At 45.1% G+C, this 24,443-nt stretch overlaps 2 protein-coding genes across 2 annotated transcripts; one reads left to right on the top strand and one right to left on the bottom strand.

The window, feature by feature from the left end:
• Window positions 1–2,033: 2,033 nt before the first annotated feature.
• THAP1 (THAP domain containing 1) lies at window positions 2,034–8,723 on the bottom strand. The gene is made up of 3 exons (XM_083883338.1): window positions 8,617–8,723; window positions 8,015–8,210; window positions 2,034–4,056 (listed from the first exon to the last, which is right to left on the bottom strand). Exons 1-3 carry the CDS (start codon window positions 8,685–8,687, stop codon window positions 3,592–3,594), a joined length of 732 nt encoding a protein of 243 aa, XP_083739464.1. The 5' UTR covers window positions 8,688–8,723; the 3' UTR covers window positions 2,034–3,591.
• Window positions 8,724–12,008: 3,285 nt separating this feature from the next.
• LOC310922544 (uncharacterized protein) lies at window positions 12,009–13,304 on the top strand (the record flags this gene model as incomplete). Its single annotated transcript, XM_083883174.1, has 1 exon — window positions 12,009–13,304. One exon carries the CDS (start codon window positions 12,009–12,011, stop codon window positions 13,302–13,304), a length of 1,296 nt encoding a protein of 431 aa, XP_083739300.1.
• Window positions 13,305–24,443: the final 11,139 nt, after the last annotated feature.

Here is a 24,443-nt window from a genome sequence, read left to right as displayed (position 1 = left end):
GGCCACAGTTTTTAAGACCACACCAGTGGCAACATAAACAAGATGGTTAACAGGAAACACGGGAGTAAACAGAGCAATGACAAAAAACTCCCCCAGCATGACAACAAGTAATTCAAGTATATAGCTATTCCTTTCTTTTTCCCCATAAAGCATACCTCTGAGTTTGAAAAGTCACAGTTAGACAGAGAAATCTAATACTTTGCAGAGGTGTAAGAAGAAAAAAAGCATACACTATACATAAATCAGATAACCCTGCAGCAGCAAAAGGGGAATTAGAAGCAACAGGGAGAAGTAAGCCAAAACTCCTGTTTAGAAGTGGCTCTAATTCCTACCTGTTGAAGCATCTGCCCATTTCAAAATAAATCTTTCTATGATTTGATGGAACATTTTTTGCCAATTCTGCTATTTTCTAACTTGCTTGAATTACTCAGTTTATATAACAGGCTTCAGTGAAGTGCATTTAAACAAATGTCAGCTAGTTCATGTATACTTGAACTATCACATGCCATCCTACAATTACAACCTCTGCTTTTTAACTCCCAATCACATCTTTTCAGAGATGTTTATGAAATTGGTGCTAATGCAGGTACCAGTTGTGGCCAATGCAAACAGTAACTGTTGCAGACTTCTTTAACAGATGATTGTGTGGATGTAACAGATCCCAAAATGAGAGGAAATTTTAACACATGCTTGTGGAACATATTGTGCATATTAGCTAGAATTCTTCTCCTAGCCTAGCAGTAGGAGAGAGCCTTCACCTTCTCTTTCTATGTTGCTACCAAACAAGAGAGATTGTGAAGGAGTAGGGAGTAGTGTGCAGTGCACAAAAAGTCAATCGCTAAAAGACAATCAGTTGTTCCTATATAAGTCTTTTCTCCCCACTTCAGAGCTCTGTGGTACTGAGAGCCCTAGTAGGTCTACTAAAGTTCACACTTGGCACAGACATGACTACATCAGGAGTTAACAAGACTTTTTTTGAAAGGAAAAAATAGCTGCTGCAGGAGAAATTCAAGCCTGTTGTCACAATAGGCTGCTCTTAGAAAAATCCTCAGGTAAGAGGAAAGAAGACAACAGAGCAGCAGTTCCCTCTTCAGCATATTGCTTCTGAAACTGTCCAGACAAGGAATTATCAACACTCTCCATAGAAGAAACATTTATTTGAGTCATCTGCTAAATCAACTTCACCAATGCATGCAGCTTAAAGACACAAGGACTCCACACATCAACCATCCATCAGCCATCTACCAGTGTACCTCAAATTTAACCTGCAGACTTAATTTTGTTTGGCTGCTTCCCTGAAAGGTTATGGAGCTAAAACACCCAAACAAAGGGCTCAACAAGCACAGCAGCAAGAGCACAGGATGGGGGGGGAACAGGGAAGCTTGGCCCAGGTGGAAGGGAAATGATGATGAACATTCAGATTAGGAAGCTATCCATGTATTTTCAGAAGCTGACATAATGCTCATTACATCCAGAGGAGAGGATTTATTTCTCCTAATGCCCCACTTTTGGTCCTGTCTTTAACTTGTATCAGGTGTGGCACTGTTGGCTCTCTGCTGCCTCTCCACTACAAGCCAAACCTGCTGCTTTAACCAGCTGAAGCCCCCCACAGAAGGGTGCAACCAGCACCAGACTGGAGAACATAACGGGAGTAGTGGGAGTACACAACCAAGTGTTGGAGTGCAGAGGTAGGTGGCAGGAGGTGGGGTATTGCAGCAATCCACTGTGCCTTAGGAAGTCACACGTGAAATTCCTGCAGAGTAAGGAAAGGGTACTCTGCAGAGAAAGCAGACACAATCTGCTATGTGGCACACATGCCAACAGCATAGCAACAGTTTTTTAAACATCTTTTTCTTGTCACTTCTGAATTTTACCAGTTTTAAACAGAAAGTGTAACAGCAACAAGGCTTGAGAACCCAACATCTAAACAAGGAAACTAGTAGAAAATAAAAATGCAAAATGTGAAGACAATTTTGGCAAAATCCTGGGAAAAGAGAAGAGAGAGTAATTACAAATCTAACACATAATTTGCTTTTCAAATTTTTAATTAGGTATAATAAATGTACACAAAAGGAAGCATTGGCATTTTTGTTCATTTTAAGTGTATGAAATGGTAGGAAAAATAGACACATGGCATGAATGAGGTCAGAAATATCAAGACTGGTTTGAAATATTTCAAAATGTCATGCTAACAGGATATTAAGGGAAGCTTTTAAAGCCTTCATGAACAAGGCTTGTTTAACATCAGAGCCAGAACCCACAATGCATACAAGTTTGAAATGGACTGAGAAAGGCAATTTTCCTCATGTCTCATATATCCAGGAATTTCAGTGTGAAGCCTACATTAGAGTTAGCCATTTTCTCTCATTTGGATGAGTTTATTGACTAAATAAATTATTAGAAAGTAAGTGCAAACTGCTGCACTATTTTGTCATGCTAAATCTATGACTAGAAAGAGTCTTAATAAGGCTGAAGAAGAGGCAGCAGCATTTGAGATATTATAAACCAGTCTAGCACCAAGCAACTCCAAAGTCTAGTTCTCTGTTTGCCCTTTGGTGGATGCCCTTTGGGGAGTAAAAAAAGGAAAAAAATAAAACCACTGTATACAACAAAGCCATAAATGTCTGACTCCCTGGATAAAGAACTTACTTTGTTTCTTACTTCTAAGCTACACATGGTTGACATGTGAGTTAGTTTCAAAACCAAGGACAACACCACTTACAGTTTATGAGAAGATGACCCTACAACATATTGGGACTTCATATTACCAGTGTCCTTTTGCAAGCTGTCACTGTAAACTACATTATCACTGTAAAGTACATTCTCTTACTGATCCTGCCAACAGTGCAGCAACATACATGTTCAGTTCAGCTCTGCACTTCAGGACTATTTTTAAGTGCCCTCAAAACAAAAGCCGCTTCTAAAGCTCTTGTTAGCTATGCTAATGAATTCTCCTCATCGCCCTCAAAACATACATGTGGTGAACAGTTACTCCAAAAGAAGAGGTTCATTTACATACCTCATCCAAAGGGATCCAGGAATTAGACTTTTTGCAGTGCTTCAAATGCATAGCAAACTGAAGCTGGAAGTGTTCCCAGACTGAAATGTGCATCTTATCTATCTTTCTGCAGCACTTGCAGATGTTAGCTGACCTAATTCTGTTCTTTCTAAAATCAGTGAAAACTACTTAGTGGGGATTACCAAAGCCAACATTAAAAGTCTTCACAAAGCACTAGGTGTACAACCACCTAAACTTCACTCTCAGCCAGATTCAGTTCCCAGCCCCTGTAAGCATAAGACATTGTAGAAAAAGTAAATTCCTATGTGTCTTCAATCTTGCATCCTTTCCTTCTGGAAGCAATTAATATTTTGTAAATTAATTTCATATTCTAATTCTGAGATGCTTGCATTTTCAATATATTAAAAGTGTATCAAACTGAAATGACAATAAAGAAAAAATATGATCTTATTTGTATGACTCCTTAATTACTGTTTTAGAATTCTGGAAAGTCTTACATACAGAATTAAAAGAATTTAGTTTTCAAACTAAGTTTCTTGGCCTACCAAAGTGAAAACTGATGTTCATGACTGCTAGGCAGGTACTTCTACAACTTCAAAATAGTCATTAGGCAGAATCACATAGCCTTTTCCTGCCAATATGTCTTTTTCTTTCTGAAACTGAACAATTTCTCTCAGTTTCTCAATTTGTCTTTCCTGACGCCGGCACCGCTGTTGCGCTGTCTTGAGTTTCTTCCGCAGTTTTTCAACTTGTTCCTCGAGCTGTTGAATTCTTTTTCGCTGATGGACTGTATCCTCTACAGTGTAGTTATGATCACAAAAAACAGCAAGATTGCTGGGGGTCTGGAGAGGAGGCATCAATAATCCAATACTTGGATCTACAAATCTGGCATCTATTTGAGACAAATGAAAAGAAGGAGTTGATGGAGATTGTGGTAGTACTGGAGCTGCTGCTGGTGGTGGTGGTGGAGGTGGCGGCGGTGGTGGCAGTGGAGGAGGTGGCAGTGGATCTTCTGGCTGCTCTGTAAATTCTTCAGACTAGAAAGTACAAGAAAAAAAAGTACATTTTCATGCTTAACATTGTTTACAATACAACACCCTTATTACAGCCTCAGAATAACCTAAACAACTAGGATTTAAATTAATAAAATAAATTTCAAATTTTGATTTTCAAAACTGGCAAACATTTCTGGGCCTGCTTTGTCTGGCTTCTCAACTGGACATATTTTTAAGCAGCTTCATTTTAAGACCTCTTTGAAACTCAAGGCTTGGTGTCTAAATAGGTTTTTTTAAGATTAGATTTTTGAAATCTATATAATTACCTAAGAAGCAAGAACACAGACTGCAGGTCCATAAAACGGAGTTCAGATGACTTAGTAACTCATTGCTGCCATCCCATTCCCCTTTGTCCCTCCTCCTTTCTGCTGCATCATACCACAACATAATTGAACCTACCAGCTAACCTAATCAAAAACACATCAGAAGTGGACAATCTTCTGCTGAGGTAGAATAAGGGTCAACTACTGAGTGGGCTGACAGGCTGGCAGAGGAGAGAGAGAGACACAGTAAGACCAATCTTCTCAAAAGCCAGGAGGGACTCTGTTACTGGTTTTGGGCTGCAGCATAAGGCTTTGGTTAAAAGAGACATCGTGAACCAAAATAAACAACTCTTCAACAGCAAAGCAGCCTTCTCATCCTTGGTATTTACTCTTTGCTCAAACATAATTGCTAAAATGACAGAAAGTTACTTGATCTCCTACTATCACTGCATAAATTTCCTGTCCATTATTAAATGTCAAAGCAATGAAAAAAAAAGGTATGACATACACCTGCCCTGATAAAGGAAAAAGTGAGAATCACAGATTTATAGAATGCTTTAGGTTGGGAGGGACCCTAAAGATCATCCAGTGTCAACACACCTCTGCCATGGGCAGGGACACCTTTCACTACACCAGTTGCTCAGAGATGCATCCAACCCTTAAACACTTGTGGGGATGGAGCATTCACAGCTTCTTTGGGCAACCTGTTCCAGTGCCTCACCACCCTCACAGTGGAGAATTTTTATCTAGCATCTAACCTAAACCTGCACTCCTGCAGTGAAAGGTCATATTCCCTTGGCCTGTCACTACCTGCCCTTATAAAAAAGTCCCTTTCCAGCCTTCTTGTAGACCTCCTTTAGATACTGGAAAATTGCTATGAGGTCTCCACACCACTTTCTCTTCTCCAGGCTGAACGTCCTCAATTTTTTCAGACTGGGTCTCTAAGACGGGTACTCGATCCCTCTGGTCATCTTCCTGGCTTTCTCTGGATCCATCTAACAGTTCCATGTACTTCCCCATGCTGGGACCCCAGAGACAGATGGGTTCTCGGTGGAGTCTCACCAGAGCAGAGCAGAGGGGCAGAATCCCCTCCCTCCCCTGCTGCCCACGCTGCTCTGGATGCAGCCCGGGAGATGTTTGGCTTTTTGGGCTGTGAGCTCACACTGCCAGGTCATCTAAAGAAACAGGACTGCATAGCTGGCAGAGGAATGGATAGGGGAGAAGCACAGTTCTCTGTTTTGGCAGCAGCAAAGTATCAGTTGGCTCAACTCCACTGCAGGGTTTTATCACATTGCTCTTGATAGGTCCACTTGTACAGGTCAAGACAACACAGATCCCAAGCCATTTGAGTACAGGCCAGAGCAGAGAATCAGATTCTTTCTTCCCCAAAGGAATCCAGTATAATTCAGAAATGCTTCTGTGCACACGTTAATTAAAAAAGCTCTGTTGAAACTAAAGAGCTTGCAATATCACCTATTAAAAAGAAAGCTTAAAACATTCTCAGCAAAAAAGGCACTGAAAAAATTTTCACCTACCCACCCATTGCCAATACTCTTAGTACAAAGAAAAGCATAAGGACCAGGAAAAAGTTGATTTTAAGAACAGTAAACACTCCTCACCATCAAAATATCAAGCTCATCAGATCTGAAGGTCATATCATTAATTTCCTTGACTTAGCATGCAAGCAAGATAGATGTGTGGGTGTCTACCTGTCCCTCATACAGACTACAACACTTGGCAGACAGGAACTGAAAAGGCAGTTTGGTGATTGGTATTGAAGGAAAGTGGTGATTGCATTAAAGCGAAGTTTAATATGCAGTCAAATATAACTGATCACATGAAAGTACAAAATCAGCCAACTACCAGTCTTATTTCTCAGTTATAAAAAATTGCTACTGTTAGCCTACCTAATTCACATATGAATATTCTAAAGAGCTTGACCCTATCAGCTGTCACTATCAAATTTTTCTACCAAAAAAAACCCTACAAAGCTAAGGTAGTGCCTGCAAAAAAACCCTCATTCTTGCTAGAAACAAAAGCAAAAATCAGATCACTGCTGATCTGCTGAATTCCCATAGACTTCTATTTGAAGCTATAGAGCATATGTTACCTCTATATACAAATTATTATTGTCACAACATATTACAGAGAACAGATCTTTGGTATCTCTGTGACATCCTCGGGGACTTCTAATTACTTCTTCCAGCCAATAAATACTTTTCCTAAGACGTAAGTAAAGAAAAAGAAAGTATACCAAATTACATAGTGCAAAAGATAAAAACCTGTATTTCAAAATCAGTGTGGATTCAACTCCAAAACAATCACTGTTATTCTTTGTTATTACATTGCTACTTGAAGATATGTGGCAGTTTATGCAAAAGTGCCATGAGACGAATAAGAATAGAACTAAATCCTTCAGAATTAAAAGGCACTCACTCTTCTGTGTTTTTGTAGATCCAGGTATGACAGCGATACTGGGAACGTGGCTCACTACTAATCCTGCTGCACCAACAGTACTTTTGAAGACTACCCTATACACCCATTCAGCTTTCAGACTGTAAAAAAATTTGCAAGTATTTTACACAAAATGAAAAGAATGTGTATTGCACAGATAAGCAAGGAAGTGTAATCAAACAAAAAACACAGCCATATTTCCCTGTAAACTGTCTCCTTGTTTGCATTCTATTTATATTCTTTAATCTGTTATTAGACATTTTTCATTTTTCAAATGTGTTGTATTTTTATTTCTGCAGCACTCCAATATTGCATATAAAGAGAAAAACTGAACAAGAAAAATCTGAGTTTTCTTCTGTGTACTTCATTCTATTTAAGTGTTTTGCTCCCCAGACCTACTCTATCTACCTACCACTGTCTCCCTTGCACTTTCTCTAGGGCAGAGTGCTAAGAGATCAAATACTTTATATCCTTTAAAGGAGTTAAAAATCAATCTTTTCCATTCTTGTCTTAAGTAAGAAGTCATAAGTGAGTTGCATCTCACAGTAAATTGCTCTAGTGGCACAGAGAAGGGAAAAAAATACCTCACACAGAGAACTGCCATCAGAAGTCAGGGACCAGGCTAGCTTTTAAACACAAGATTAGGGCAAGACAGAGGTGCCCTCAGGACAGACAGACAGCAGGTGCAGGTAAGATTCTGCCGTTCACTTTAACTTTGCAAAGCCAGAGGGCAGCGCCCTCTTAAAGAAGCCAGTTAAATCTTCACAGTTAACACCCCCTATGTCCTCAATGCCAGCAGTAGCCATCGGCCCTGGGAAGAGGGTAAGTGCCATTTGCAAACATTAATGAAGGCTCTCTCAGACTCCGAATATGCAGGAAATGCTTGGAACAGTTTAACTACAGGGGAATACCTTCTACTTTGCTGCCATTTCATTTAATTCACCACATTAAATGGACAGGTGAGTGGGTCAAAGCCAGGATCTGCCTGCAGGACACTCTGTGCTCCAAAGCCTCAGAGAGTCTCGCAGAAAACAAGCAGAGCTGTTGGAGGTGTTTCAGTCAGCACAGTCTTCCCGGGGACCCCAGGTACACAAGCTCAGCACCTCGATACCCTTCACCCTTCCCAGCCTGCCTCCTCCCCCTGCCTGCCGCCCTGCCCCGCTGCCAACAGCGACACGCAGAACCTTCTGCCGCCCCTGCAGCCACGGGTGCTCTGGATTTACCTTTTCACCGGGTTCAGTGTAACAAAATATTGTGGGCACAGCATTCTCCTTTAGGAGCTTGTTATTGCATTCCCTCTTAAAGCAATCGGGGGTAAAGTGTTCTGAGCAAATGCTGCTGTACTTGGTCGGCTTGAAGTTTTTCCTCTTAACAGCAGCTTCCCACTTCTTGCAAAGATCGGGTCTTGTAAGAGGAAACCTGCAAGCAAGAGGCACTTTCAGCTTTTCTGGAAAGCTTTATGAGGCGGGAGTCGGCCGGAGACACAACCCTCCCGCCCTCCAGCGGGGGAGGGGTGTGTGTCATCCCGCTCTCGCTCTGGAACAGGCGCTTCAGAGGGCCCCATCCTCGGCTTTCCCGAGGGAGACCCCGGGAGGGGCGGCCGCGGCTCCCCTCCCTCAGCGGCCGCGAACAGACACACCCTCTGTCTGTCTGTCTGTCTGTGTCTGTCTGTCTGTGTCTGTCTGTCTGTCTGTCTGTCTCTGTCTGTCTCCCTGCCCGCCCGCGCGCGCGCGCGCTCCCCCACAGCTCCCCGCGCACCTCGCGCGCGGCCCCGCGCTGGCCCCGCCCCCCGCGCGACCCCGCCCCGGCGCCCGCGCTCACTCACTTGTGGAAGGAGATGGGCTTCTCTTTGTCGTATCGGTTCCGGCAGCGGTAGGCGGAACAGGACTGCACCATCCCGCCCAATCCCGCGCCCGCCGCGGCGCGGACTCCGTGGGGACGGACGAGCCGGCGGGGCGCCGCGAACTCACCGCCGGGCTCCCATGCTCCCCCCGCCTCCCGCGGGCCCCCCCCGCGCCTACGGCCCTCCGGACAGGGACGGGAACGGGACGCGCGGCCTCTCCCAACTCCAAGATGGCGGCGCCAGCTTCAACGGAACCTCTCGCGGTAGCGGCGCTCGCCGCGCTCCGCCCATTGGGCGCGTCGGCGCGCAGAGCGGGGGCGGGGCCTCGTTCCGCGGGCCCGCCAATCCGGCCTCCTCCTTTCCCCGCCCCGCCCCCTTGTCGCGGCCGTGCTCCGCCCACGCCGCGCCCTCAGCTGCGCAGGGCCGCCCACAGCCCCCCGCGCCCGCAGCTGGGCAGCGCCGCCCACAACCCCCTACCCACAGCCCCCCTACCCACAGCCGGGCAGCGCCGCCCACAACCCCCTACCCACAGCCGGGCAGCGTCACCCACAGCCCCCTACCCACAGCTGGGCAGCGCCGCCCACCCCCATCCACACCGTCTGGGCAGCGGCGCTCCCCTCCGCACCCACAGCAGGGCGGCGCTTCCCGCCCCGCTGGCCACAGCCCCGGGCCCCAGGGCTGCCATGCGGTCCTCCCTGCATCGAGAGAAGCCGTCAGGGGCTACTCCGAGCGCGCCGTGCCCTTAGCCCTGGCCGGGGATGGTCGCCCCAGCAGGCAGGGCTGCGGTGAGGTGTGCACAGGGTGTCTGTCACAGGGACAGGAAGAAGCCAGCGCTGTGAGCCCCGCCGGAGGTTCTGGCCCTCTTCGGGGAGGAAAAAAAAAAAAAAAAAAAAAAAAACAACGGAGGGGCAGGGGGAAAGGAAAAGAAAACAACGCAAAGACCACGCTGCCTTAACACACAGTTGCATTAGGGACGTGTAAAACAACTGTCTCACTCGCCTAACTAGTTTGTAGGTGCATCAGCAAACAGCAGATAGATCTCTCAGTAAATCGATCTGTTGTTACAAATAAGTTTATTTGGAGCAGTTTCGACATATTCCCATTCTGTGGGCTCACTTTCAAGCTCTGCGTTTGATCAGAAAGTAAAACCATCCTACACAAGTGACAGTTTTTGTATAAGAATGACGAAGGAACCTATCTTTAGGGTCACCCCAGTCAAGTGTAGCATTATATCCAGAAATTCACTGGGAATGACCCCAGACTCAGGTGAACCTCCATGGCTTTTTCTCTGACCCCACACAGATCATAATTTTCTCCTCAGCCTACTTTCCCCTTCTACACTTGCTTTGTGAGGGAAAGAAAAGAAAGTTCATGGGCCTTAGCTTGGAGGTTGTGGCTTCTCTGTCTAGACAGCTCTTTGCCCACCTGATGGTAGGTACCAGTCACTGCCATTTGCTTGCCCACGAATATGACAAAACAGCCTGTATAGCAGCTTCAGCAATACTTCCACAAAGCCACTCGCATGAGCTGTTTCCAGTACTCATTGTTGGCTGAGGATTGCTCGCTCTGCTCCTTCTCCTACTAGGTCAGCCAAGAGACAAGGAAACCAAAATAAGTTCTTTCTAGCACTAACTTCCTCACCAAGAAAAACATGGCTGCTCCTCCCCTATCCCGGTGAATGCCTCTGTCTCTAGCCTTTGCCTGATGGCTTTCTTCTCCCTCAAGTCCTCCTGTTGCCAGTTTTCTGGGCAGCAATTCTGTCACACCCTCAGGGACCAGAAGAGCTGGGCTGTCCCATGGCAAGATGAGCTAGGGATGGCCAGAGCCGAAGCCCAGGCTCACCCATCTGGACAGAGTCCTGCAGCACAAGAGCAGGCCAGACACTAATGGACACACCCACACGAGGTGAGGTGATGAACTGGGTACAAGGTCCACCCAGGTAATTCAGGCAGGAGCAGCAGGAGATGGTGCCAGGAACAGAACTGGAAACACAGGTCCAAGGTTCACCCAGCAGACAGGGCGACACCTATGACACAGCAAGGCAGGGACTGAAGGTGCTGTGTTGAAAAGGAGCTCTTGCCCATCAGCAAGAGTTGGGGGTCCCAAAGTGCTTGAGTCAAGGTCATCAAGGCCTTAGTCAGTGCACCTAGACTCCAGTTCTCTTATGGACCTGAAGAGGGATTCTGAGTCAAAGTCCTGGACTTGACACCACTGTCCGTCTCCTCCTCCACTGCTGGTTTTGGAATGAACCTAGGCACAGGGGAAGCACAGCATGGCCATACAGATTGTGGGGCTAAGGGCAGAGCTCAGCAGCTTCACTAGACACTCTGAGAAGAGGAACATGGTCTTGATATGCAGGAAGGAAATGCCTCGGGAGAAAGCATGAAAGTGTTACAGAAGGTGACTCCTAACTGAGGGGGTCCATCAGAGATGAGGAGATCTGGTGAATGTGTAGATGAGCCACTGAGACCATCAGTCAGCAAGCTGATTTTAAAGAACTTAAATGAGAGCTTTCAGCAGCTCTGTCAAGATCGCATTGATATCCTGAAGCAAAAGGGATTTATAAAAGACTGGGTGGAAAGAAATTTCCTCATCCCGTAAGAATTTCAGAAACTTGGAGAAGGGCAGAGGCAATTGTCTTGAGTGAAGATAACAAATAAATATAACCCCCAAACTGAAAAATGCTGTTCATGTTTCAGTAATTTTGAAAATGTCGGAAATATGTCTAAGATGTTTCAAATCCTTTTTCTTAACTTTTTTCCCCAGGAAAGAAAGGCCGCATCAAATTCATGTCCATCTTCTGAATGACTTTTAGTTTCACTAGTTGGCACGTTTCCTGATGGCCAAGCACTTCCCCGTCAGACTTCCCAGCACTGGAATCATTAGTCCTCGACACCTGCCCTCCCCTGTGCCCATCCAGCACAGGCCGAGCGCACCAGCACTGACCCAGCACCGCCACGCGTGGCCCTCACTCGCTTCCCTCCCTTGTCCCCCGGCCGGAGTGATGGCCGGGAGACACTTCCCCGTTCCCCGACGAAGGACCCGGCGCTGCCTTCTTTCCCACACCACAGCGGCGGGGCGGGTTTCGGAGGCGGAGGGGCAGCCGGGGCTCCCCACGGACACCCCCCGGGAAGCCGTTCCGCGCAAGCCCGGCGGGCGGGGGCAGGAGCGGGCGGGGGGGACCGGCGACAGCAGCGGGGAGGAGGCGACGGCGGGGCGGGCAGCGGGCCCGGGGCGTGGCGCTGGTCCGGCGGCGCCGGGAGGCGGCTCAGTCCCCGCTGCCAGCCCAGGGCGGCCGGCCCAGCGGAGCAGCCGCCCAGCCCGGCCCGCCCCGCGCCGCGCCGGAGCCGCCGCCGGCCGGCGAGGGCGGCAGCATGAGCGGCGGGCGTAGCGGGCGATCCGCCGTGAAGATGGAGGCGCCGTTTTACCCCGAGGAAGGACTGGAGCTGCTGCCCGACTTCGTGCCGCTGCCGGGTTTCGGCACCGCCGGCGGACCCGGAGCCGACGCGGCGGCGGGGCAGAAGCTGCTGCTGGGCGCCGGAAAGAAGCGGGACCTGCCGTCCGCCGCCCCCGCGCCGCTGCCGGGGCCCTTCGCCCTTCGCCCGCCCGCCGGCGCCCGCGGCAGCGCCGCCGCTCTGCGCTTGCTGCCGCCGCCGCCCGCCGCCGCCGCCGCCCCGCCGCCCACCGCGGGCTCGGCCGAGACAGGCAGCGGCGGCGGGGCGGCGGCGGCCCGGGGCGGCCCGGAGGCCGCGCTGGGCTCGGCTGCGGAGCTGCCGCTGCTGAAGCTGCCGCCGGCCGCCGACCTGGAGCAGCTGCTGATTCAGGGGGGCGCGGGGCTGGGCGCGGGCAGCCCGGGGCCGGCGGCGCCCGGGGCGGGGAGCGGCGGGGCGGCGGCGGCGGCGGGGCCGTTCCTCTACCGGCAGCCCGTGACGCAGGAGCAAGAGGGTTTCGCCGACGGCTTCGTCAAGGCCCTGGCCGACCTGCACAAGCAGAACCAGCTGCTGGCGGCGCCGCCGCCGCTCTCCGCGCCGGGACCCTGCTGCACCGCCCGCCCCGGGCCGCCGGGAGCCCCCGCCGCCGCCGCCGACCCTCCGGCCGTCTACACCAACCTGAGCGGCTTCAACCCCGCGGGGCCGCTGAGCCCCTCGGGCAGCGCCTACCCCTCCGCCTCCGCCCCGCCGCCGCCGCCGCCGGGCCTGGCCTTCGGGGCGGCGGGTCTGGGCAGCGCCCGGCTGCCGCCGACGCGGCCCCTGGAGGAGCCGCAGACGGTGCCCGAGGTGCCGCCGTCGGCGGGCGGGGAGGGCGGCAGCAGCGCGCCGACGCCGCCGTCGCTGTCGCCGCTGGACGCGGAGAGCCAGGAGCGGCTGAAGGCAGAGCGCAAGCGGCTGCGGAACCGCATCGCCGCCTCCAAGTGCCGCCGGCGGAAGCTGGAGCGCATCGCCCGGCTGGAGGAGAAGGTGAAGGCGCTCAAGGGGCAGAACGCCGAGCTGGCCGCCACCGCCAACCTCCTCCGCGCCCAGGTCACCCAGCTGCAGGGTCGCGTCCGCAGCCACCTCTCCTCTGGGTGCCACATCAACGCCGCCGGGCATCCTCCTCCTCCTCACGCCGCCGCCCAGCCGCGGGAGACTCCCCCCGAGGGGCCCGCCGCGCCCGAGAGCAGCGCCTGCTGAGGAGGGACACCCGCCCGGGGGCACCGCGGGCCAAGGTGCGCGCCTGCTGCCGCCCTCCTGCTGTTCTTATTATTTTTATTAATATTAATTATTAATTATTATTATTATTATTTATTTGCGCCCGGAGAAGGCGGTTTTTTTGCGGGAGCCGGGTGTTGCTAAGCGTTTCCCGAGTTGTGTCGATGTCGCGTTCAGCAGCGAGGGTTTCCGTGGGTGGTTTTGGGGCAGGTGGTTGTTAATTTTTCAGTGAAGTACTTGAGGTCTGTAGAGATTTCCGAAAATAAGAAAATTACTGTTTACAGAAAGATTCAACTTTATTTTCATGGGGGATATAAAACTATAAAACGTGTGTTTCCTAATACACCTTACTGAACTGTATAGCAATGGATAAGCTTTTCAGACTTAAAAAAAATAGCCAGAATCGTACCTTTTGAAAAGATGTGCGTGTATATATATATTTAAGACAATATGGCTATGTATATTTTCTTGGTATTGATAAAGAACCTTTTTTAAAATACTGTCTTTCTCTAGAGCTTTAATTTGCCACTGAGAGTTAAGACAGCTGTGTGGGTGCTCTTGCACTTACATGGCTTTTATTTTCAAATTGAACCCTGAAGGGAAGTGATTTTTGTTGTAAATCTTAAGTAGATTGAAATGCATTGCTGACTCGGTCATAGGAAAATAATTTTCTAAACCTGTATGCTCCATATTTCTTGTGCCAGTGCAAACTTGGGGCATTGATAGTTATTTATTGAAACTTGAACACTTTTTGGATGTTGCCTAGACCTTATTTTTCTAGATAACATGTTAGTAGAGAAAATGGTTACTTTGGCAAAAGAGCTTTACTTTTTTTTTTTCCCTTCACTGTGTACATTCCAGTAGTGTGTGCTCTTTCCATAGTATAGTAACAATTCAGTGCTATACAGAAAAGGGCTCAGATTTGGGGTGGGTTAGCTGTAAAGGTTATAATTCCATTGTATTCTGTTTGAATAAATTACAGAAATATTATGGAGAACTAGATTTATTTTCCAGTAGAAATCTGTATATCTTGCTTCTTGGTCTACTTTGTTCTAAAGAAACTTTCTGCAATACTCTAGAGACAGAAAGAGTCAATGCTGAACATGAAGTGTTTTTCTGGTTGGGAACAATTGGTGTGATTTATTTCTTTGTCAAGAATTTACTAGTAGGAGAGTATAGCAAAGGAACTATTTCTTCTGATTAGACATAATCCTCAATAAGTTTTTGAAAGCTTTAGGTCCCTTGCTCGGTGCCACTGCCTTCCCTGCTTCTGCTGCACGCATGTGTTTTGAGCATAGCCGCTAGCGCAGCGCTGCCGAGCCCTGTGGCAATGGTGCGGTGGGAAGGGTCTGCAGGGTGACGGTCACCTCCACCAGAAGCCCCTCCGTGCGGAGGCCGCGGGCCGGCCCTGCTGCTGGGGGAAGGCAGGGCTTCTCCTGAGCAGATCCAGCTGCAGTGTGGGGCCGTCTTCCCTCGCTGAAACTGTGCTAAAAAAACTCTGCTTGAACTCAGAGGCAAATCTTTCATGGGGATATGTGTCTGTGCCAGCTGGTGAAAAGGGGTGATCGTATGAGGAGCCAAGAGGGCATAGACATCTCTATGTGTACAGCAATTGTTCAGATCTGTTAAAGCCACTCAGGAGCTGGTAAACATCTCTTACCTCTTCTGAAGGCTACAGGTGATGATTTGAAATCCAGTAAGAATGGGATAGACTCACGGTTTTTCATGCTTCTATTGGGGATATGTGAGTGCTATCTGTTCAGAAAATTGAGCTGCAGCAATCAAGTGTATGAGCTTTTCCTTTTAGTGCGTAGTCATTCGTGGCACATGTATGAAATTATATGAGAATGCATAGTTACACTGTTACTGTAGCTGAGATGGCTCTGAGGATATTTCTTTTCTTAATGCATATGCAAATTAGGTAGAAGCCATATTAATCATTGTATAACTGTTTGATCATGTCACCAGAGCCTTTTTTGGTGGTTGAAATGTTTGCCTGTAATGGTACATTCTGCTGTTAGAAGTACTAATGAGCAGATAAAAAACGTTTTGATCTTAACACAGGTTTAAAGATTTCTTAGGGGCATTCTGAACCATACTGCATACAATCTGTAGCATTGCCTGTTATATAATAACTGGGTGAAAAATATGGTTTTTACTTTGGTAGTCATCACCCATCTGCAAAGATGCCTCAAGTCTGGAGAAGCTGATAAAAAACATCTTTCTCCCCACACTTAAGACTTTTTCCTAGTGAGAGAAGTAATGCTGCCTGGTGGATACGAGATACTTTACTGCATTTGTAATGAGGTGGGATTTTTTTAAGGAATCCTGGAAAAAATTGGAAGAAATTATATGGGTGAACACCTCTACTTTGGTCCTTGTCTTTGTAAATTAGCGTAGGGCTAGGTAAAGATCTTGCGGTAGAGCACAGGAAAATGATAAATGCAGGTGTGCAATACTTCTTCTTTACTTACTTCATAATTTCTAGTTGTAATAAATTAGCAATATCCAAGCCACATGGGGGATCCATAAGGCACGGGAAATCACTGCAGTTCCCCTTCCCAGACACAGGCAAGGCTCCAGTGGGCAATAGTCTAGCAGGGTTATAATGAGCTCCCCCTTTTCAGCATGGTAATGTTAAAGAAAAAACACCCCACATTACCTCACTTGAGTTTGAACTTTCTGCAAGAGCAGTCTTGCACTCAGCCTCTCAAAGACATCATGTGGTAACTTCTTTGATAGCCTGTTTTCTGTTGTACCTGACATCTGTTCAGTGGTAGAAGTGGTGACAGGCCAGTTCTCATACCCTGATGATTGATGAGAAATCAGTTCTCATCAGCTCTACCTCTCTGCCACAGGCTACTGCTCTGGTAGTGGAGTTGTCCAAAAGAAATGGGTTTTTTGTAGAGCAATCAGTTACCTTCATAAGCGCCTTTTTTTAATCTGGCATTTAGACTAAGAAACAGGATCTAACACTGACATGACCAAAATTTGAGAATAGAGTTGGGGTGGTTGGAATTTTTTTTTTTTTCCTGCTTGAACTGGTTCTGCTAGAGGTTGCTGCATGAGTGGAAAGCCTAAGCACCTAACACTTTAATATAAAAAGACTCAGGAGTACTTACATGCTGCAGTTGTCACACTTGATTGTTCCTATCTTCTAAAATGTATCAATACTCTCACTTTTAGCCCTGCAGTGTCTCTAAATCTTTAAATATGGCTTCTCTATTTTGTCTGCCTTTTTTCTTCAGTTTGTTGTTAAATGTCTGTGATGTTTAGGTTTGGTTTTCTGCCAAAAACTTTGGTCACTGTGAGATGTTAAAAGATAGATACTGGGTAAAAAAATTTCAGACTGTTTATATGATTTGCATCCATGTAGCTCCTTTTCAGTAACTCCAAGCAAGTTGGCTGTGTGTTACTGTAAGAAAAAGAAACAACCAAAACCCCTCAAAAACAAACAAACAAACAAATAAATAATAATAATAATAAAACAAAAAATTAAAACCCCAACATAAAACAGTTATGTTCACTTTTAGCTCAGTGCTTTTTAGCATTTTTCTTCATCCCTTGAAACTCCCATGCTTTGTGATACTTGTGCACACTATTTGCTAGTCCTTGCAAAGACTCATGCTGCGTGACTTGATTTGCAAGCTTACACTTGTGTCCTTCCAATCTGGTTTTCATTCCAGATGTGAATCCTTGACAAATAAACATCCTTCTTTGTTTGTTTGTTTTTGTTTTTGTTTTTGTTTTTTTCCCCAAAGTGTAATCTGCTCTGGAGGCTATATAGTCTCCTCCTTTGTCTGTTTTGGTTGCTAGATGCTTGCTTCTGTGCACATCTTGATTTTTGCCCAGCACTTTTTGAATGTGCTTGAACTCATAGCTTGGTTTAGATGTGAAGTCCCTTCTTATTTAGGTGCTACGGCAACAGAGTTTGATTCATATATGGTTTTGATTTGTTTGAATTTTTATCAGATCTTTTCTGTCTTGGGAAGTAGGAGGGGGAATGTTTTCAGTAAGAGAAGACTTGTACACTCCTTCTTTGGACAGAGGATGGAACCACCATCAGATCTGCCCCTGCTTGATGTGAGTGCAAGGAAGCCACTCTAAAAACACTGACTCAAATGATGCCATTGCTAGGAAAGTTGATTGGTTTGGTCTCCAGTGTAGTGAAGTCTGTTGGAATCACAAGGTCTCCAGACAGGTCCAGATAGCTGGTGAGTTGTTCTTAAAACTTTTGCTGTGATTCCCGGTTGAGCACATTTGGTATTCTTACAGAGCCTTTCCAAAAGCAAATACTTTGCATACTTTGAGAAGTATAGGTGTTTGGACATGATAAGTCCTGATCATGGTGAGGAGCAATTCTGGCGATGGTGGTCATGTCTTCTATTATAAGACTTTGATGGTCTTCCGAAAAGGTAGATAACACCTGGAGTCTTCACAGCATGTCTTCACTGACTATCATGCACTGTTTTGAGATCAAGGGTGGCTCTACAACAGTTCTGTGTTACCTTGGTTTGTATTTATGTCTTTACAGAAGTGAGATCCATGAGGCATCCTTCATTCTTTTAAATATCTGATTGACTATCTCACTTTTGACAAAGGAGTGACCTGTCCAGGTTAAGCCCTGAGGCATTCTGCAGTTTGTGGCTATTGAAGTGGAAATTTATTTGGCAACTAATTTTTTATCAGTTACTTAAGGCATTGATGCTTCTGAAAATATTGTTTGATAGTGTCTGAAGTACAGGTGTGTGCCAGGTCTGAATTACTAGTTGTACTGAAAATAGCATTTTGGCTGCCATAACTTGAGTCTTAACTATTTGAATCCAGAAGCCTCTTAAAGAATTTTTTTCTCTATCTGATATTCATATGCAAGAGAAGAAAACCCATCTACTTGTAACATAAGTCATTCTATGATGCATTTTATGTGTCCTGCTTCTGGAGTGCAAGTTAAAAAAGGAAAAGCAATGAGTTACATTTTCATTTATTCATATGTGCAGCTGTAACTGCTGCTGGATAATTTTGCTCTTTCCTTACTTGATTCTCCAAGTTTCTATGTTTGGCAAGTAGACAAATTGGAGTTTGACGTTATCTGTGTACATATTTGATTTGTACAAAATCACTTCTATTTTCCAGTTTTTTGCTTGAAGTTTTACTGTAAGAATGAGCTTTGAAGAGTTCTTAGCCTGTTTTGATGCTCGTTGGACACTACTTTTGATCAATACTCTCTGTGTGACTGGTCATCTTTCAGCAGAGGTGGATGGTAAAGTCTGTCAGGTATTCACCTTTTTCAGTTTTTGGCAAGACCTGTATCAGGAGAAAAAAATCTTGGACCAAAAGCTTTCACAGTGCTTAATAATCCTGCAAATGTTAACTCATCCTTCTCACACCACAGTCACTTGTTGTGGAGTTGCATCGGGGTTTAGTGTATCTGATGAAGAATGATAAATGTTCCTGTGACAAAGGGCAGAATCTGAAGTTTATAAGAAACTTGTTAATCTTGCTGCACATGGTGCAATTTTACTGTGAAGGTGTTGAATTAAATCTGGGTATATGGAGACTTAGGCCTTTATGCTACGTTATGGGAGACAAGAGCTTTTAGTAATTCATAATTACTCTGTTCCAGTGTTTCAGAGATCTATCTCTTATTATCCTATTTCAGAGATCTGTCTCTTTTTATCCTATGAAGTGTCTTGCAGCTGTTTGTGCTGTGAAACTTCTCTCTTCATAACGACTCAGTAGCTTGGAGGCGGGACAGAAGCAACTTCTCCATGAACTGGTCATGTGTGACAAGCTAAATGTAGGTTTCTGAGAAATGCTGCAACAATGAGTGCACAGTGGAGAACCTGCTCTTGTTTGTGTGTTGCTAAAAGAGTCTAGAAATGTATACAATAAATCGTGACGAGAGCAGCTTTCCAAGGCACCATCCTATTGCCTTACTATGAGCATTGATCCTTGCTTGCTGTTTGCTCTAGTCTGGGAGCACTTTTTCCTAAGCTATTTCATACCTGAAGGCTTGCTTTCTGCATCAACATAGTCACAAACAGGATCTCTGCTTCCCTGTTGAAACAGTTGGGCTTCGTGCGGGTCAATCAGAATACCTTGCTGTAGTTGTCTTTGGAGGGTCTCACTGGAGATATAGTTGGTGGGGAGGAAGGAAACCAGTCTAGGATCTGTGTCTTCACACTGGTGCTGCATATTGAAGTGCCACTTTTGGTTGAGTAGTTTTGACAAAAATGCGTTACTGATGTAAAAACTCTGAATCTTGATCTTGTGTCTGCAGGGGACATGAGTTCTTGTGCTGGAGTCCTGCTTGGGTGATATCCTCTCCAGTCAGTGAGAACTAACTGAAGAAACAGCAAATCCAGCCTTTATGAACTAATTCTTCTGAAGCACAGATACCTGCAAACACGTGTCGAGGTGTTGTGCATAGACACCAGCATGCATAGAGAAGGGGATGGCCAAATGAAGGAACTGTGATTTTCATAGTGACAGCAGTACAAAATGGGGTTTTTCATATGCTTTTGTTGTGGTCACATTCTTTCAGAAGACTAAGCTGCATTTCTGTGTGTGATCACAAGGTGATTTTTAGATTTACAGTCAAATTGGAGGACTGACAAGCCTTGCAATGCTAAATTAACACAAAAAGAGAACTTATTTTGAAGTCACATTCAGCCTTAATGTTATCTGAAGTGCTGCAGTTCATGTGTAGTAGTTTACTCTAAGATGAAATTATGATTATCATAAATAATGTTTTAAAGGAGTTGCCCTAAATAATTACCTACATGATGTTTGCTTTTTTGTCTGCTGTCAAAAAGTCTCTATCCATAGCATAGCTAGCTGTAAATTGAGGTTTGCTCTCAATTTCTAATACTAGTAATAAACAGGGTCTGCAATAGTTTAAGGAGTAAGTGTTCTGGATAAATGTTCTGGCTAGAGAATTACCATTTCTGTAGGAATGCTTTGAAGTGATGGTTGGGTTAGAAGCTTTGCTGACATGGAGGTAATAGATATGACCAGTTCACTGTGCACTAATACACTGCTAGATTTTGATATTTAGCATGCTGCTGATAAGATTTACTACCACTGTTACTTATTGGTTAAGACCCAAGTATGGATGGAATTGTAAGTCACCTAAATAAAGTCTATGCAGTCTGGAGAGCTGACTTGCTGGAGATCAGTAACAGACTCCCATCCCACACAAGGGGGAAGAAAAAAAATCTTTGGTTGCAGTTTCTGTTTTGGTTTTGCAATTCCAATTACTTTTTTAGGTTGAATCCTGTTTTAGTCTTACCTCAAAATTTATTTGAATAAGTTTGATAACCTTTCTAATAAGTACCTTGGAGCATGTCTTGCAACTGTTCAGTTACAATCAGTGGTTGTACAACTGTGGTATTACTTCTGTCATAGATGAAGAAGGCTGAAGCTGTTAAGAACCAGGCTTCTCACTGCATCCCTGTTCTTGAACAATGGACCTAATAGGTGAAAAAACATGACCAGTAGCTTGAACTCTGAGGAGCTATGTGATACCATTTTCTTGTCCTCTTCAGAGAGCTTCCCACAGCCCCAAGGGATGTGTCCCTCCTGCCTCATATGGAAAATTGACCTTTAAGAGCTAACAGTTTTAAACTAACTAACTAACTAACTAACTAACTAACTAACTAACTATACTCTTCTAGTACATGCTGAGTAATTTGAAAGATTTCTGAATACTGAACTTGACAATCATTGCCACACCTCTATTTCATAAATCTTCAGGTTTTCTTGTAATGCAGGACACGAGCAATGGAGTAGCGTCAAATAAAGTTAGTGTGGTGTTCCAGAGTGTCCTTATTTGGATAGTGTCCTTATTTTCCCTGGTAACAGCTATAGAAAGAGAGCAGTAGAAGATACTGATATATAACTTGCTGTTCTTCACAAGTAGAGCCAGAGTTTGAGTTCTTGGATTTTTCTGACTTCTACCATTCTGTCTTTTAACTTTCATGGGATGATGACAGAAATAGCAAGGAAATACTATTAGGACGTTGAATGTTTTTGTTTTCTCTAATGTCACGTAAGTTATGGCCGTAAGTAGCTAGGACACCTATTTATGGTCTGCGAGATGACACCTTCAGAATAGGGATTCCTAAAATGCTGCCAAGTGTTTATCAATCCAAACAATTTTGTGCCAGTTAGTAAAATGGTATTGTAAATCCTTGTGATTTTTGACAGTCTTTGTGTACACCCTATAAGTGAGATCACCGTGCAAGCCAGTGTGTGTCCGTGTGCTATGATACCACTTTCCCAGCAGGCCAATAGTGTCTAATGAAGTTTACATCTTTATTCCTTTCCCCACTGATAATAGCTAGAGATGATAGTAAAAGTTATCAGCACCAGGAAAGAGGAAAAAAAAATGGAATCCAAGAAAAAAAAAATCTCTGAAACAGTATTTAATGGTAATAGTTGTTCTGTGTTTAAGTGGCAGATAATTAACACTGCTCTTCAGAATGCTTTTTAACTTACTTTGTTTTATTATTACTGCTTAAGTGTCTTCTAAATGTCTCTTTTTTAGAAACTGTGCCCCTCCCTGTTTGGCCTGATGACTAGTGATTTCACACTTACTCTTATTTATTTAAAGTCATGGCAACCACCATACTGAAATGTCATCAAGTAAAGCCCAAGTTTGCATGCTGACTGGTGATGCAAAGGTCTCTAATAAAATGCAGCCCGTGAAGGGCGAGTTCCAAAAGGCAGCTACGCCCTTCGTAGCTTCAAGCATTTGCTCTAATTTCAAGGCTTTGCCGTGTGGTGTTGCTCAACGTGCAGCAAAACAAGTTCTTGCGAGCCCCTTGAGCATTCCTTCTGGTGTAGCAAATTAAATATTCGGGCTTCGTTAACTCTCCCACCCACCCCCCAAGAAGAAAAAAAACCCCAAACCAAAACCCACAGAATCAAACCCAAACCCGAAACAAAAGGCCCGAGTCAAGTACATGTTGGAGAATTGTTTTGCTTTGTTGCAAAGTGCTGGTAATTACAGAGACGCTTAGTGCCGTTCTGACATGTGAGCCATCAATCTAAACACTCCCAGCAGTGAATTTGCTTTAGTTGTGCTTTGCTACTTTGTACAGAACAAAGGGAAGGGAGTAAGTGTTGCAATATAGTATTGTGCAATTCCTGACTTTTAAATAGAAAATGATAGGCAAGTCTGCATAGGCCTCTTGCATACCAAAATTAAACCACTGATTTTTGCCACTCCCACTCTTCCTAATCAGGAATGGGTATACTGGTTTCTTAAGGTCAAAAGGAGAGAAGGAAGACAAGGGTAGAGAGATTAAGAGGTGGCAGTACCAGGGATATTCTGCTGTGAAGGGCCCTGAGCCTCCTTGGCCTTAAAACTCAATCTGTTACCTCTAGTTTATGATATCTGAAGGTGATTCTTAGACTCCCTCTGCAGCATCTTACCAGGAAAGGCAGTTGGGTCTGAATTGCTGAATAAGTCTTTTGGTGAAGTAGCTCTTCAGCTTTCTGTGTTTTTCCATCTGTGGAACTGAAGCACATTCTTCCAGGGCAGTTTCTCTTTCCTGTAGTAGCTCATCTAAAGTTGGCTTCTTGTTCCTGCAGTTCCTGCCTACACTGAAAAAATCTTTCTGAGGTTTGGGGGACCACATGTGCCATCACTGTGTGGTGTTTGTGATGGCTAATCTTGTATGACTCAAAAGAGGTCCTCTTAGAAAGGAGTAGCTCCAGTTAGGTGCTGAAAGGGAAAGGTGAAATTTATCATTCTTTGAGCAGTATGTGTTTCTAGCAGTTCAACAGAGGAACTAACTCCCATCACATAAAGGAGAGCTCTTGAAAACCCTTTATGTTTTCTAGTTCTTGATGAGTTTCTGTGATGCAGAAAACACTTAATGATCTGTATTACAATAATCACAATACCTTGCAATGTCAGGGACTGGGGCTGCTGGTAGTATCACACAAATTCTGTGGTCCTTACTGGCGTCCATGCCACAAGCTGATTAACAGAATAAGGGATTTCCTGTAAAGGGCAAGAATCCCCTCTCTGATGTGTCACCACCAGCATCTCCAAGCTCTCCTTTTGTCCAAAAGAAGTGTGAGCAAACTGCAGCTTCCTACAATTCTTCAGTCCAAGCTGATTCTTCACAGGCCTTCAGGCATGGCATTGAAACTTTCTCCTTCAGGGTAGCTCTCCAAAATGAAAGGTGGAAGCAGAGCAGTTCAAACTGGGCTTTGCTCTTCCAGCAGCTTACATGCAACTAGTTGGTAGGTGGGTGTCCACCTACATCCTTTCTTGGTTTTTTTTAAGTTAGGTTTATGTGTACCTTCATAGTCTGCCTTTCTAAATTAGCTGGCACAGAGGAAGCCTCTGAGAAACCCTTTAAAAACCTCTGCTTTTGGTAGAATTTTATAAAATTGCATTATGTGAATAGATTAAAAAAACCCAATGAAACAAAAAAAAAAAAAAAAAAAAACAAAAAAAAACAAAAAACAAAAAAAAAACCAATGGGAAAAACAACCCACACAAAAGCAACCCAAAACAGACAACAAAACAATGACTCTGTATGGATATCATGGGCCTTTTTAAACTTGATTGATTTGGGGAAGTCTTCAAACAGGTATGCTGGCAAGGGCATTGCACACCGAAGGAGATAATAGTGAAACAAAATTCAGTAGCTACTCATTTGCTGGATTTGGTCAGGAGAGATTTAAAGGACACTTCTGAGACCTTTTTTCTGATGTGGTGATTTTTTAAAATGTAAACAAGCTACAGGGCTTAATAATATACACCTGAGGATTATGTCCATTGTAATTTTTTTACATTACTTTTACTAACTGTATTATATTCAAAATACTTATTTCTGAGACAAAGTGGATGATACTAGTGGGCATCTTGCACCTGATTAAATGTAAAACATTTTCTTAATTTAGTGATGTGTTTAGGAGAATACTGTAACTTACTGAATATACAACAGTGATAACTGTGTTTACAATAATTTTAAAATTCCTACTGTTCAGTGGTAGCCAACTTGTTTGAGAATTGAAAGTAAGGCATACTGCAACTGGCAATCTTGGAAAAATTAACTCAATGCTGCTACCACTAAATACTGTGGGATGGATACTGTGGGT

The sequence above is a fragment of the Zosterops lateralis genome, assembly GCF_965231275.1.
Source record: "Zosterops lateralis genome assembly, chromosome: Z".
Classification (NCBI taxonomy): domain Eukaryota; kingdom Metazoa; phylum Chordata; class Aves; order Passeriformes; family Zosteropidae; genus Zosterops; species Zosterops lateralis.
The sequence above is the reverse complement of the archived record's forward strand: the minus strand, read 5'-3'. Positions and strand labels throughout refer to the sequence as shown.

What these genes read in the sequence shown, in the direction of transcription:
- THAP1 (XM_083883338.1), bottom strand. Translation starts at nt 8,687, where the DNA reads ATGGTGCAGTCCTGTTCCGCCTACCGCTGCCGGAACCGATACGACAAA. An exon ending in AAGCCCATCTCCTTCCACAA is followed by an intron (nt 8,211 to 8,616) that starts GTGAGTGAGCGC and finishes TCTTGCTTGCAG; the next exon opens with GTTTCCTCTTACAAGACCCG. An exon ending in ACACTGAACCCGGTGAAAAG is followed by an intron (nt 4,057 to 8,014) that starts GTAAATCCAGAG and finishes TGTACTTTCTAG; the next exon opens with TCTGAAGAATTTACAGAGCA.